This window comes from Pelodiscus sinensis, chromosome 18, assembly GCF_052426305.1.
Source record: "Pelodiscus sinensis isolate ZL-2025 chromosome 18, ASM5242630v1, whole genome shotgun sequence".
NCBI lineage: Eukaryota > Metazoa > Chordata > Testudines > Trionychidae > Pelodiscus > Pelodiscus sinensis.
The window spans coordinates 35,080,304-35,095,589 of record NC_143069.1 but is presented as its reverse complement, the minus strand read 5'-3'; the positions used below and the strand labels follow the sequence as shown (position 1 = coordinate 35,095,589).

Here is a 15,286-nt window from a genome sequence, read left to right as displayed (position 1 = left end):
TGGGGGGGCCCTTACAGACCGCTGTGGGGGGGGAGAGTCCTTAGGGACCGCCGTGGGGGGGGCCCTTATGGACCGCCGTGGGGGGGGCCCTTATGGACCGCCGTGGGGGGGGAGAGTCCTTAGGGACCGCCGTGGGGGGGGGAGCATCCTTATGGACCACTGTGGGGGGGGCCCTTACGGACCGCTGTGGGGGGGGGAGAGTCCTTAGGGACCGCCGTGGGGGGGGGGCCCTTATGGACCGCCGTGGGGGGGGCCCTTATGGACCGCCGTGGGGGGGGAGAGTCCTTAGGGACCGCCGTGGGGGGAGCATCCTTATGGACCGCCGTGGGGGGGGGCCCTTACGGACCGCCGTGGGGGGGAGAGTCCTTAGGGACCGCCGTGGGGGGAGCATCCTTATGGACCACCGTGGGGGGGGCCCTTACGGACCGCTGTGGGGGGGGAGAGCCCTTACGGAGCGCCGTGGGAGGGAGCATCCTTATGGACCACCGTGGGGGGAGAGAGCCCTTACAGACCACCATGGGGGGGCGGAGAGCCGTTACGGACCGCCGTGGGGGGGAGAGCTCTTCCGGACGACCGTGGGGGGGGGAGCATCCTTACGGAGCGGCGTGGGGGGGGAGAGCCCTTACGGAGCGCCGTGGGGGGGGGAGAGCCCTTACGGAGCGCCATGGGGGGGGGGGGGAGAGCCCTTACGGAGCGCCATGGGGGGGGGGGAGAGCCCTTACGGAGCGCCGTGGGGGGGGGGAGAGCCCTTACGGAGCGCCGTGGGGGGGGGGGAGAGCCCTTACGGAGCGCCGTGGGGGGGGGGAGAGACCTTACGGACCGCCGTGGGGGGGGGGGGGAGACCTTACGGACCGCCGTGGGGGGGGGGGGGAGAGCCCTTACGGACCGCCGTGGGGGGGAGAGACCTTACGGAGCGCCGTGGGGGGGGGAGAGCCCTTACGGAGCGCCGTGGGGGGAGCATCCTTATGGACCACCGTGGGGGGAGAGAGCCCTTACAGACCACCATGGGGGGGCGGAGAGCCGTTACGGACCGCCGTGGGGGGGAGAGCTCTTCCGGACGACCGTGGGGGGGGGAGCATCCTTACGGAGCGGCGTGGGGGGGGGGAGAGCCCTTACGGAGCGCCGTGGGGGGGGGAGAGCCCTTACGGAGCGCCATGGGGGGGGGGGGAGAGCCCTTACGGAGCGCCATGGGGGGCGGGAGAGCCCTTACGGAGCGCCGTGGGGGGGGGAGAGCCCTTACGGAGCGCCGTGGGGGGGGGGGGAGAGCCCTTACGGAGCGCCGTGGGGGGGGGAGAGACCTTACGGAACGCCGTGGGGGGGGGGGGGGGGAGACCTTACGGACCGCCGTGGGGGGGGGGGAGAGACCTTACGGACCGCCGTGGGGGGGGAGAGCCCTTACGGACCGCCGTGGGGGGGGGGAGAGACCTTACGGAGCGCCGTGGGGGGGGGGGAGAGCCCTTACGGAGCGCCGTGGGGGGGGGAGAGCCCTTACGGAGCGCCGTGGGGGGGGGAGAGCCCTTACGGAGCGCCGTGGGGGGGGGGGGAGAGCCCTTACGGAGGGCTGAGGCTCGGGAGCCTGTTTCGGCACCGGGCGCGGGGGGAATCGCAGCCCGACAAGCTCCCGTCCGGAGGCGCTGACTTGGGTTCGTGGGATCGCCCCTCCCTGCAGCGTCTGCCTGCGGCCTCTTGGCTCGGCTGCGTCCGGCGAAACGGGGCTTTGCCCACGAACGCTTCTGCTCCGACACTTGGGTGAGTCTCTAAGGCGCCACGGGCCCCTCGCCGCGCCGGCAGACTCACTAGCACGGCCCCCCTCGGGTCCGGGATCGGTTAGAGGCTGCAGCGCTCGCGGGCTGCGGGGGCAGGGCTGGGGCTGGCCTGCGAGCCGTCAGAGCGGATGGGTTTCCACTGGAGCTCCGGGTCTGTCTCCACCACCCCGCTAGCTGGAACGAGGGGGGTAATGTGGGCAACCGCACTTGGAAATGAAGCCCGGGATTTGAATTTCCCGGGCTTCATTTGCATAAGCGGGGAGCCGCCATTTTTAAAACCCCGCTGGTTCGAACCCCGCAGCGCGGCTACACGGGGCTCGAACTAGGCTTCCTATTCCCAGCTACCGGTGCACCTCAAATCCCGGGCTTCATTTGCAAGTGCGGTTTGCCTACATTACCCTCCTCGTTCGAACCAGCGGGGTAGTGGAGACAGACCCGCTCCGGCTTGGCGTGCTCCGGCTGTCGGGTTTCTACGAGCCCAGTGGATCACGCTGCTGTCCCCCTGGACCGAGGCGACAGCGAACGTCCGGCTGAGAGCGCAACAGGCAGCGCTTGAGCCCAGCCCCTTTGCATGACGGCCTGGGGGTCTCCGAGGAGAACATGTTCCTCAGCGTCAAAATCAAATCAAACTCAATGCGGAGGGTGCGAGAAAACGTGGTCACGTGGCCAAGCTGAAGGGGCCGTGGACACGCTTGGCACTGGCTGCCTGGCGCAGGGAGGGCGCGAGAAAACGTGGCCGGTGGCCGAGCTGAAGGGGCCGTGGACACGCTTGGCACTGGCTGCCTGGCGCAGGGAGGGCGCGAGAAAACGTGGCCGGTGGCCGAGAAGGAGCTGAAGGGGCCGTGGACACGCTTGGCACTGGCTGCCCGGCGCAGGGAGGGCGCGAGAAAACGTGGCCGGTGGCCAAGAAGGAGCTGAAGGGGCCGTGGCCGCGCTTGGCACTGGCTGCCCGGCGCAGGGAGGGCACGAGAAAACGTGGCCGGTGGCCAAGAAGGAGCTGAAGGGGCCGTGGCCGCGCTTGGCACTGGCTGCCCGGCGCAGGGAGGGCGTGAGAAAATGTGGCCGGTGGCCGAGCTGAAGGGGCCGTGGCTGCGCTTGGCACTGGCTGCCCGGCGCAGGGAGGGCGCGAGAAAACGTGGCCGGTGGCCAAGAAGGAGCTGAAGGGGCCGTGGCCGCGCTTGGCACTGGCTGCCCGGCGCAGGGAGGGCGCGAGAAAATGTGGCCGGTGGCCGAGCTGAAGGGGCCGTGGCTGCGCTTGGCACTGGCTGCCCGGCGCAGGGAGGGCGCGAGAAAACGTGGCCGGTGGCCGAGAAGGAGCTGAAGGGGCCGTGGCCGCGCTTGGCACTGGCTGCCCGGCGCAGGGAGGGCGCGAGAAAACGTGGCCGGTGGCCGAGAAGGAGCTGAAGGGGCCGTGGCCGCGCTTGGCACTGGCTGCCCGGCGCAGGGAGGGCGCGAGAAAACGTGGCCGGTGGCCGAGAAGGAGCTGAAGGGGCCGTGGCCGCGCTTGGCACTGGCTGCCCGGCGCAGGGAGGGCGCGAGAAAACGTGGCCGGTGGCCGAGAAGGAGCTGAAGGGGCCGTGGCCGCGCTTGGCACTGGCTGCCCGGCGCAGGGAGGGCGCGAGAAAACGTGGCCGGTGGCCGAGAAGGAGCTGAAGGGGCCGTGGCCGCGCTTGGCACTGGCTGCCCGGCGCAGGGAGGGTGCTGCGCATGCGTGAACTACCCGGCACTGGCACTGGCACGGCTACGAAATCTTCCGGCCGGGCGCGCGGCGGCGCCCAAACAGCCACAGTGCAGCACCCACAGGGACGCGCCCGGAAGGAGCAGGACAGCGCAGGGGCGGGCGCAGGGGCTGGGGCGGGAGTTAGTTTTGGGCTGGCGGGGGGAGGAGCCTCGCTGGCCTGGGGGGGCTGGGCAGGGCCCTGGCTCCGCCCCCCCGGCTGCTCCTGGGTCCGCCCCCCCGGCTGCTCCTGGCTCCGCCCCCCCCGGCTGCTCCTGGCTCCTGTGACAAGTCGAGTCGGGGCTAGGCTGGGTCCTGGGACCTGACGGATCTTCTCCTCTACCTGCCGCCGGAGAGTCCCCCATGCTCCATAACACACCATCCCCCCGAACTGAGGGAGCCCAGGAGTGTGGGCGCCCAGCCCCCCCCCCGCAGCCGGGTCCGGGCGCTCACCCGCAGGTAGGGGTACATGCAGATGGACATCCAGTTGGTCAACAGCTTCTCCGCCATGGTCTCTGTTCTGTGGGCGCAGGGAGCCCGTGGGGCTTGCTGGGAGAGCCCCCCCCGCACGGCCCCCCGCGGCCCCCGTCCCCCCCGCACGGCCCAGGCCCCCGCGGCACCTGCCCCCCCCCCCACGGCCCCCCGCAGCCCCCCCCGTCCCCCCCTGCACGGCCCCCCCCGCGGCCCCCGTCCCCCCCGCACGGCCCAGGCCCCCGCGGCCCCCCCGCCCCCCCCCCCACGGCCCCCCGCAGCCCCCGTCCCCCCCCCGCACGGCCCCCCGCGGCCCCGCGGCCCCGTCCCCCCCCCCACAGCCCCCCGCAGCCCCCGTCCCCCCCCCCGCAGGCCCCGTCTCCCCGGTGGCCCCATCTGCCTGACACCGGGGCCCAACGGCAGCCGGCCGGCCCCATGCCCCGCAGGGCACCCGTGTCCTCGCAAGAGCCGCCTCCCACGCTGGGTGATCAGGGGCTGTGCCCACGTGGCAGGGGAACAGGGGCAAAGGTGGGGGGCCGTGCCCACAGCACATGGGGGTGGGGGGCCGTGCCCTCAGGGGCCAGGTGATGGGGGGAGGCTCCGGGGGGCCCTGCCGGGAGGTGGCTCCGAGAGGTCGCCGAGGGGCCCGGGGCCCTGCTGGGGGGTGGCTCCGGGGGGCTCGCCAAGAGGCCCGGGGCCCTGCCGGGGGGTGGCTCCGGGGCACTCGCCAAGGGGCCTGGGGCCCTTCCGGGGGGCGGCTCCGGGGGGCCCTGCCGGGGGGCGGCTCCGGGGGGGTGGCTCCGAGGGGCTCGCCAAGGGGCCCGGGGCCCTGCCGGGGGGCGGCTCCGGGGGGCCCTGCCGGGGGGTGGCTCCGGGGGGCGGCTCCGGGGGGCCCTGCCGGGGGGCGGCTCAGGGGGGCGGCTCCGGGGGGCCCTGCCGGGGGGCGGCTCCGGGGGGCGACTCCGGGGGGCCCTGCCGGGGGGGGGGGCGGCTCAGGGGGCGGGGGGGCGGCTCCGGGGGGCCCTGCCGGGGGGCGGCTCCGGGGGGCGACTCCGGGGGGCCCTGCCGGGGGCGGCTCCGGGGGGCGCCGATGCGCATTGGCCGGGCTCACCTGCGCAGCATGAGCTTGGGGTTGCGGGCCACGTGGCGCTGGGCCAGCTCGCCCAGCAGGCTCCGGGTGACGTCGGTCAGGTACTCGAGCCGCCCGAGCAGCGCCAGAGCCAGCAGCGACGCCGCCCGGCACCGGTCCTGGCGCGAGAACGAGGCCTGGGCCTCCAGCGTGCGGATCAGCTGTGGGGCAGGGCCGTCAGCACAGGGGGGCGGGGCCGCCAGCGCGTCCCCCAGCCTGCCCCCCCAGATACCCCACACCCCGCCCTGCTAGAGCCCCTGCCCCACAGCCCTCCTGCAGATACCCCACAGCCCACACCGCTAGAGCACCCGCCCCCCTGCGCAGATACCCCACACCCCGCCCCGCTAGAGCCCCACCCCACGGCCCCCCCAGATACCCCACAACCCGCCCCACTAGAGCCCCGCCCCACGGCCCCCGGGCTCCCCACAGCGCCTGCCCCACGCCGCTCTCACCGTCAGCAGGAAAGCCTTGCTATTGAGCAGGCTGGAGAGCTGGGCCAGGCCCTGCTCCACGGTGGCCCTGCGCCCCTCGGCCGGCTCGGCCCCCCAGCGCCCCAGCGCCCCCTCCTGCCCGGGGAAGAAGACGCGCTGCACGTAGGAGCCGTAGTCCAGGAAGGGGATCCCCGAGCCCTCCAGCTCCCCGCTCAGGTCCGTCATCTCCGTCATCAGGTCTGCGGGGGCAGGCAGAGGGGTCACCCCACGGCCCCACGGACGGCCCCGACGTCCTTCCACCCAACCCCCGATTGCCCCACGCACGGCCCCCGACGTCCTTCCACCCGACCCCCAACTGCCCCACGCACGGCCCCCGACGTCCTTCCACCCGACCCCCGACTGCCCCACGGACGGCCCCGACGTCCTTCCACCCAACCCCCGATTGCCCCACGCACGGCCCCCGACGTCCTTCCACCCGACCCCCGACTGCCCCACGCACAGCCCCCCGACGTCCTTCCACCCGACGCCCGACTGCCCCACGGACGGCCCCGACGTCCTTCCACCCAACCCCCGATTGCCCCACGCATGGCCCCCGACGTCCTTCCACCCGACCCCCGACTGCCCCACGCACAGCCCCCCGACGTCCTTCCACCCGACCCCCGACTGCCCCACGGACGGCCCCCGACTTCCTTCCACCCGACCCCCGACTGCCCCACGGACGGCCCCCGACGTCCTTCCACCCGACCCCCGACTGCCCCACGGACGGCCCCGACGTCCTTCCACCCAACCCCCGATTGCCCCACGCATGGCCCCCGACGTCCTTCCACCCGACCCCCGACTGCCCCACGCACAGCCCCCCGACGTCCTTCCACCCGACCCCCGACTGCCCCACGGACGGCCCCCGACATCCTTCCACCCGACCCCCGACTGCCCCACGGACGGCCCCCGACGTCCTTCCACCCGACCCCCGACTGCCCCACGGACGGCCCCGACGTCCTTCCACCCAACCCCCGATTGCCCCACGCATGGCCCCCGACGTCCTTCCACCCGACCCCCGACTGCCCCACGCACAGCCCCCCGACGTCCTTCCACCCGACCCCCGACTGCCCCACGGACGGCCCCGACGTCCTTCCACCCGACCCCCGACTGCCCCACGGACGGCCCCCGACGTCCTTCCACCCGACCCCCGACTGCCCCACGCACGGCCCCGACGTCCTTACACCCAACCCCCGACTGCCCCACGGACGGCCCCCCGACATCCTTCCACCCGACCCCCTGACTGCCCCACGGACGGCCCCCGACATCCTTCCACCCGACCCCCTGACTGCCCCACGGACGGCCCCCGACATCCTTCCACCCGACCCCCTGACTGCCCCACGGACGGCCCCCCGACATCCTTCCACCCGACCCCCTGACTGCCCCACGGACGGCCCCCCGACATCCTTCCACCCGACCCCCTGACTGCCCCACGGACGGCCCCCGACGTCCTTCCACCCGACCCCCAACTGCCCCACGGACGGCCCCGACGTCCTTCCACCCGACCCCCGACTGCCCCACGGACGGCCCCCGACGTCCTTCCACCCGACCCCCGACTGCCCCACGCATGGCCCCGACGTCCTTACACCCGACCCCCGACTGCCCCACGGACGGCCCCCCGACATCCTTCCACCCGACCCCCTGACTGCCCCACGGACGGCCCCCGACATCCTTCCACCCGACCCCTGACTGCCCCATGGACGGCCCCCCGATGTCCTTCCACCCGAACCCCCGACTGCCCCACGGACGGCCCCGACGTCCTTCCACCCGACCCCCGACTGCCCCACGGACGGCCCCCGACGTCCTTCCACCCGACCCCCGACTGCCCCACGCACGGCCCCGACGTCCTTACACCCGACCCCCGACTGCCCCACGGACGGCCCCCCGACATCCTTCCACCCGACCCCCTGACTGCCCCACGGACGGCCCCCGACATCCTTCCACCCGACCCCCGACTGCCCCACGGACGGCCCCCCGACGTCCTTCCACCCGACCCCTGACTGCCCCACGGACGGCCCCCCGATGTCCTTCCACCCGAACCCCCGACTGCCCCACGGACGGCCCCCCGACGTCCTTCCAGCCGACCCCTGACTGCCCCACGGACGGCCCCCCAATGTCCTTCCACCCGAACCCCCGACTGCCCCACGGACGGCCCCCCGACATCCTTCCACCCGACCCCCTGACTGCCCCACGGACGGCCCCCGACATCCTTCCACCCGACCCCCGACTGCCCCACGGACGGCCCCCCGACGTCCTTCCACCCGACCCCTGACTGCCCCACGGACGGCCCCCCGACATCCTTCCACCCGACCCCCTGACTGCCCCACGGACGGCCCCCGACGTCCTTCCACCCGACCCCTGACTGCCCCACGCACAGCCCCCCGATGTCCTTCCACCCGAACCCCCGACTGCCCCACGGACGGCCCCCCGACGTCCTTCCACCCGAACCCCCGACTGCCCCCCGACGTCCTTCCACCCGACCCCCGACTGCCCCACGGACGGCCCCCGACATCCTTCCACCCGACCCCCGACTGCCCCACGGACGGCCCCCCGACATCCTTCCACCCGACCCCCGACTGCCCCACGGACGGCCCCCCGACATCCTTCCGCCCGACCCCCGACTGCCCCACGGACGGCCCCCCGATGTCCTTCCACCCGACCCCCCGACTGCCCCACGGACGGCCCCCGACGTCCTTCCACCCGAACCCTCTATTGCCCCCACGGACTGTCCCCCCGACGTCCTTCCACCCGAACCCTCTATTGCCCCCACGGACTGTCCCCCCGATGTCCTTCCTCCCGAATCTCCGATTGATCCCACGGAGTGCCCCCCCGATGTCCTTCTGGGGCGGCGCGTCGGGGTCCCCGCCTCCTGCACCCCCTAGTGGCACGGACACCCTCCCCCGGCGGGTAGAACAGGGGGAGTTTATGGCTTCTCCAGGACACAGCCCAGCACAGATGCAATCCGGTTCCAGGGCAGGCCTAGGATGCCTCAGCCCCCCTGAGATGGGGGAGCCTGGGCCCCTAAATCCCAGCCCCTTCCCTAGGCTGCTTCCCCATGATACCAGCCAGAAACTGCCCCCCAGCCAGTGCTGGTCTCCCCCCCTTTGTCTCTCCGGGGAGCCGACCGGTGGGGCAGGTCGGGAGACCCCCTGCCTAGTGACTCATCCGCTGACCTGTGGGGCCAGGCTGCAGACAGGCGCAAGCCCAGCCAGGCCCCTCCACACTACAGGGGATCCAGAGCAGACACCCCCACTACGGCACACAGTCCACCCTCCGCCCGCCAGCTCCCGCGGGGACTATCCCGCCTCCCCGGTATCCCTCCGCCCGCCAGCTCCCTCGGGGACTATCCCGCCTCCCCGGTATCCCTCCGCCCGCCAGCTCCCGCGGGGACTATCCCGCCTGCCCGGTATCCCTCCGCCCCGCCAGCTCCCGCGGGGACTATCCCGCCTCCCCGGTATCCCTCCGCCCGCCAGCTCCCGCGGGGACTATCCCGCCTCCCCGGTATCCCTCCGCCCCGCCAGCTCCCTCGGGGACTATCCCGCCTCCCCGGTATCCCTCCGCCCGCCAGCTCCCTCTGGGACTATCCCGCCTCCCCGGTATCCCTCCGCCCGCCAGCTCCCGCGGGGACTATCCCGCCTCCCCGGTATCCCTCCGCCCCGCCAGCTCCCTCGGGGACTATCCCGCCTCCCCGGTATCCCTCCGCCCCGCCAGCTCCCTCGGGGACTATCCCGCCTCCCCGGGATCCCTCCGCCCGCCAGCTCCCGCGGGGACTATCCCGCCTCCCCGGGATCCCTCCGCCCCGCCAGCTCCCGCGGGGACTATCCCGCCTCCCCGGGATCCCTCCGCCCGCCAGCTCCCTCGGGGACTATCCCGCCTCCCCGGTATCCCTCCGCCCCGCCAGCTCCCTCGGGGACTATCCCGCCTCCCCGGTATCCCTCCGCCCCGCCAGCTCCCTCGGGGACTATCCCGCCTCCCCGGGATCCCTCCACCCCGCCAGCTCCCGCGGGGACTATCCCGCCTCCCCGGTATCCCTCCGCCCGCCAGCTCCCTCGGGGACTATCCCGCCTCCCCGGTATCCCTCCGCCCCGCCAGCTCCCGCGGGGACTATCCCGCCTCCCCGGTATCCCTCCGCCCGCCAGCTCCCGCGGGGACTATCCCGCCTCCCCGGGATCCCTCCGCCCCGCCAGCTCCCTCGGGGACTATCCCGCCTCCCCGGGATCCCTCCGCCCCGCCAGCTCCCTCGGGGACTATCCCGCCTCCCCGGGATCCCTCCGCCCCGCCAGCTCCCTCGGGGACTATCCCGCCTCCCCGGGATCCCTCCGCCCCGCCAGCTCCCTCGGGGACTATCCCGCCTCCCCGGGATCCCTCCGCCCCGCCAGCTCCCGCGGGGACTATCCCGCCTCCCCGGTATCCCTCCGCCCCGCCAGCTCCCTCGGGGACTATCCCGCCTCCCCGGGATCCCTCCGCCCGCCAGCTCCCTCGGGGACTATCCCGCCTCCCCGGGATCCCTCCGCCCGCCAGCTCCCGCGGGGACTATCCCGCCTCCCCGGGATCCCTCCGCCCGCCAGCTCCCGCGGGGACTATCCCGCCTCCCCGGGATCCCTCCGCCCGCCAGCTCCCGCGGGGACTATCCCGCCTCCCCGGGATCCCTCCGCCCGCCAGCTCCCTCGGGGACTATCCCGCCTCCCCGGGATCCCTCCGCCCCGCCAGCTCCCTCGGGGACTATCCCGCCTCCCCGGGATCCCTCCGCCCGCCAGCTCCCGCGGGGACTATCCCGCCTCCCCGGGATCCCTCCGCCCCGCCAGCTCCCGCGGGGACTATCCCGCCTCCCCGGGATCCCTCCGCCCCGCCAGCTCCCGCGGGGACTATCCCGCCTCCCCGGGATCCCTCCGCCCCGCCAGCTCCCGCGGGGACTATCCCGCCTCCCCGGGATCCCTCCGCCCCGCCAGCTCCCGCGGGGACTATCCCGCCTCCCCGGTATCCCTCCGCCCCGCCAGCTCCCTCGGGGACTATCCCGCCTCCCCGGTATCCCTCCGCCCCGCCAGCTCCCGCGGGGACTATCCCGCCTCCCCGGTATCCCTCCGCCCCGCCAGCTCCCTCGGGGACTATCCCGCCTCCCCGGTATCCCTCCGCCCGCCAGCTCCCTCGGGGACTATCCCGCCTCCCCGGGATCCCTCCGCCCCGCCAGCTCCCTCGGGGACTATCCCGCCTCCCCGGTATCCCTCCGCCCGCCAGCTCCCGCGGGGACTATCCCGCCTCCCTGGTTTCCCTCCGCCCCGCCAGCTCCCACGGGGACTATCCCGCCTCCCCGGTATCCCTCCGCCCGCCAGCTCCCTCGGGGACTATCCCGCCTCCCCGGTATCCCTCCGCCCCGCCAGCTCCCTCGGGGACTATCCCGCCTCCCCGGTATCCCTCCGCCCCGCCAGCTCCCTCGGGGACTATCCCGCCTCCCCGGTATCCCTCCGCCCCGCCAGCTCCCTCGGGGACTATCCCGCCTCCCCGGTATCCCTCCGCCCGCCAGCTCCCTCGGGGACTATCCCGCCTCCCCGGTATCCCTCCGCCCGCCAGCTCCCTCGGGGACTATCCCGCCTCCCCGGTATCCCTCCGCCCGCCAGCTCCCTCGGGGACTATCCCGCCTCCCTGGTTTCCCTCCGCCCCGCCAGCTCCCACGGGGACTATCCCGCCTCCCCGGTATCCCTCCGCCCGCCAGCTCCCGCGGGGACTATCCCGCCTCCCCGGTATCCCTCCGCCCGCCAGCTCCCTCGGGGACTATTTTGCAGCCGCTGAGCCCCGCTGGCCCTACCGGTGAACTCCTTGCGGCACTGGTCGCCGACGCTGACCTCCAGGTTCTCCAGCTGCACCAGAACCTTCTTGTAGTCCCGCAGGGCCTGCTTGCTCTTCCGCCTGCGGGCCCCAGCTCGTCAGCCCCATGCCGGGGATCTGGGAACAGGGTGTGGGGGAGGGGGAGCCGGGTACCCGGGTGGTACCCCTCCCCCGCCCGGCCGTTGCCCCTTCGCTGCCTGGGGCTTACCCCTCCCCCGCCCGGCCATGGCCCCTCCCCTGCCCAGCTGTTGCCCCTCCCCTTCCCAGCCATGGCCCCTCCCCCTCCCAGCTGTAGCCCCTCCTCCGCCGGCCATGCACAGCCCACACCTGTACATGAGGATGAGGAGCAGGACGATGAAGGCCACTAGGGCAGCGCCCACCCCCAGCCCCAGCTGGGCCTCGGGAGGGACGCGGGGGCTCGGCTCCGTGTCGTAGCGAACGTGGCCCAGCTCCAGCCGCAGGTTCCCCATGTGCACCTGGGGGAGACGGGGGAGTGGCCCTCAGCGAGCAGAGCCCCCCCGGGTCCCCTGCCTCGCCCCTCCCGCCCCCGCGTGCCCCCCTCCCTCGCCCCCCGGGTCCCCTCCCTCGCCCCTCCAGCCCCCGCGTGCCCCCCTCCCTCGCCCCCCGGGTCCCCTCCCTCGCCCCTCCAGCCCCCGCGTGCCCCCCTCCCTCGCCCCCCGGGTCCCCTCCCTCGCCCCTCCCGCCCCCGCGTGCCCCCCTCCCTCGCCCCTCCCGCCCCCGCGTGCCCACTCCCTCGCCCCCAGGGGTCCCCTCCCTCGCCCCTCCCGCCCCCGCGTGCCCCCCTCCCTCGCCCCCCGGGTCCCCTCCCTCGCCCCTCCCGCCCCCGCGTGCCCACTCCCTCGCCCCCAGGGGTCCCCTCCCTCGCTCCTCCCGCCCCCGCGTGCCCCCCTCCCTCGCCCCCCGGGTCCCCTCCCTCGCCCCTCCCGCCCCCGTGTGCCCCCCTCCCTCGCCCCTCCCGCCCCCGTGTGCCCCCTCCCTCGCCCCTCCCGCCCCCGCGTGCCCCCCTCCCTCGCCCCCCGGGTCCCCTCCCTCGCCCCTCCCGCCCCCGCGTGCCCCCCTCCCTCGCCCCCCGGGTCCCCTCCCTCGCCCCTCCAGCCCCCGCGTGCCCCCCTCCCTCGCCCCCGTGTGCCCACTCCCTCGCCCCCCGGGTCCCCTCCCTCGCCCCTCCCGCCCCCGTGTGCCCCCCTCCCTCGCCCCCCGGGTCCCCTCCCTCGCCCCTCCCGCCCCCGCGTGCCCCACTCCCTCGCCCCCCGGGTCCCTTCCCTCGCACCTCCCGCCCCCGTGTGCCCCATTCCTTCGCCCCCCCGGGTCCACCTCCCTCACCCCTCCCGCCCCCGCGTGCCCCACTCACGATGAACTCGGGCAGGCCGGCAGAGGCGTTGAGCGGCTGTGGGGGGTGCAGGGGGGGCTCGCAGTACAGGTGGGTGTGGGTCAGGGTCTTCACGGCGCACAGCCCGGCCCCCACCTGCACCACCACCTCCTCCTTCGCGGTGCCCAGCGTCAGCCCCTCCCCCTGCCGGACAGACGGACGCTCAGGGCTGGGAGGCACGTCCCCGTCCCGCCCCCCTGCCAGCTGGCCCCCCCGCCCCCCCGCCAGCTGAACCCCGCCCGCCTCTCCCCGCCCCCCCCGCTGCCAGCTGAACCCCGCCCGCCTCGCCCCGCCCCCCCCCGCTGCCAGCTGAACCCCGCCCGCCTCTCCCCGCCCCCCCCCCGCTGCCAGCTGAACCCCGCCCGCCTCTCCCCGCCCCCCCCCCGCTGCCAGCTGAACCCCGCCCGCCTCTCCCCGCCCCCCCCCCCCCCGCTGCCAGCTGAACCCCGCCCGCCTCTCCCCCCCCCCCGCTGCCAGCTGAACCCCGCCCGCCCCCCCCCGCTCTCCCCGCCCGCCCCCCCGCCCCCCCCGCTGCCAGCTGAACCCCGCCCGCCTCTCCCCGCCCCCCCCCCGCCAGCTGGCCCCCCCGCCCCCCCGCCAGCTGAACCCCGCCCGCCTCGCCCCGCCCCCCCCGCTGCCAGCTGAACCCCGCCCGCCTCTCCCCGCCCCCCCGCTGCCAGCTGAACCCCGCCCGCCTCGCCCCGCCCCCTGCCAGCTGATCCCCTGCCTCGCCCCGCCCCCCCCGCCAGCTGATCCCCGTCCGCCTCGCCCCACCCCCTGCCGCCAGCTGAACCCCCCGCCCCCACGCCCCGCAGCCGCCAGCCCCCTCCTACCCCGTCTCCCGCTGCCCAAGCGCCCTGGCCAGCCGCAGCCTCACCTCCACGTGCAGCAGGTTGCCCGGCTTGAGGCTGTAGGGGACGCCGGGGGCCCCACGGCCCAGCCAGCGCAGCTGGGGGTCAGGGGCGTAGGCGAAGGGGCGCCCCCCGCTGGCTGCCGCGAAGCTGAACTGCAGCCCGTCCAGCACGAAGAGCAGGTCCCGCAGGGCCGCTCCGGGGGGCACGGCGGGCGTGGGGCAGAGCAGCAGTGCCGAGGAGTTGGGGCAGCAGGACTCCCAGCACTGGGGGCAGGGGAGAGCCATGGGGCAGCGGCAGGCCCCCACGGCCCCTCCCACGCCCGCCTGCCCGGTTCCCCCTCCCCCTTCCCAGCTCACCTCCAGCAGGGCCCCGCCAGGGAGCAGGGGTGCGGGCCCCCCCCACACCCCCTCCTCCTCCGGCCGCCAGCCCGGCCCTCTGGCGCCAGCAGGGCCTTGATGAGCGGCTGCTGCACCACGTCCAGGTTGGAGCCCTCCACGCGGATGAGCCGGCCCCCCCTGCAAGCCAGGGGCAAGTGAGTCCGGGGGGCCGGGCAGGGCTGCCACCTGCTTCCAGCCGCGGGGAAGGCGGAGGACCCCGTGCGTGGGGGCACTGCTGGGGGGGCGTGCGGCGCCGTGGGGGACCCCCCGCCTGGGGGCGCCGCGGGGGAAGCTGGGGGCGCCGTGGGGGACCCCCCGCCTGGGGGCGCCGTGGGGGAAGCTGGGGGCGCCGTGGGGGACCCCCCGCTCAGGGCGCCGTGGGGGAAGCTAGGGGCGCCGCGGGGGAAGCTGGGGGTGCAGTGGGGGACCCCCCGCCTGGGGGTGCCGTGGGGGAAGCTGGGAGCGCCACGGGGGAAGCTGGGGGCGCCATGGGGAACCCCCCGCTCAGGGCGCTGTGGGGGAAGCTGGGGGCGCCGTGGGGGACCCCCCGCCTGGGGGCGCCGTGGGGGAAGCTGGGGGCGCCGTGGGGGACCCCCCGCTCAGGGCGCCGTGGGGGAAGCTGGGGGTGCAGTGGGGGACCCCCCGCCTGGGGGTGCCGTGGGGGAAGCTGGGAGCGCCACGGGGGAAGCTGGGGGCGCCATGGGGAACCCCCCGCTCAGGGCGCTGTGGGGGAAGCTGGGGGCGCCGTGGGGAAACCCCCGCTCAGGGCGCCGTGGGGGAAGCTGGGGGCGCCGTGGGGAACCCCCCGCCTGGGGGCGCCGTGGGGAACCCCCCGCCTGGGGGCACCGTGGGGGAAGCTGGGGGCACCGCGGGGGAAGCTGGGGGCGCCGTGGGGAACCCCCCGCTCAGGGTGCCGTGGGGGAAGCTGGGGGCGCCGTGGGGAACCCCCCGCCTGGGGGCACCGTGGGGGAAGCTGGGGGCACCGCGGGGGAAGCTGGGGGCGCCGTGGGGAACCCCCCGCTCAGGGCGCCGTGGGGGAAGCTGGGGGCGCCGCGGGGGAAGCTGGGGGCGCCACGGGGGAAGCTGGGGGCGCCACGGGGAACCCCCCGCTCAGGGCGCCGTGGGGGAAGCTGTGGGTGCCGCAGGGGAAGCTGGGGGCGCCACGGGGGAAGCTGGGGGCGCCGTGGGGAACCCCCCCGCTCAGGGCACCGTGGGGGAAGCTGGGGGCGCCACGGGGGAAGCTGGGGGCGCCACGGGGGAAGCTGGGGGCGCCGTGGGGAACCCCCCGCTCA

The 15,286-nt window shown here is 75.7% G+C and overlaps 1 protein-coding gene across 1 annotated transcript in view; it reads right to left on the bottom strand.

The window, feature by feature from the left end:
- PLXNB3 (plexin B3) overlaps positions 1 to 15,286 on the bottom strand; it is a 64,602-nt gene that overhangs the window by 24,321 nt on the left and 24,995 nt on the right. Inside the window, 9 exon segments of the mRNA XM_089770242.1 lie at positions 3,937 to 4,003; positions 5,066 to 5,244; positions 5,536 to 5,753; positions 11,354 to 11,454; positions 11,701 to 11,849; positions 12,746 to 12,907; positions 13,641 to 13,880; positions 13,974 to 13,990; positions 13,993 to 14,132. Coding sequence (XP_089626368.1) covers positions 3,937 to 4,003; positions 5,066 to 5,244; positions 5,536 to 5,753; positions 11,354 to 11,454; positions 11,701 to 11,849; positions 12,746 to 12,907; positions 13,641 to 13,880; positions 13,974 to 13,990; positions 13,993 to 14,132 — 1,273 coding nt within the window.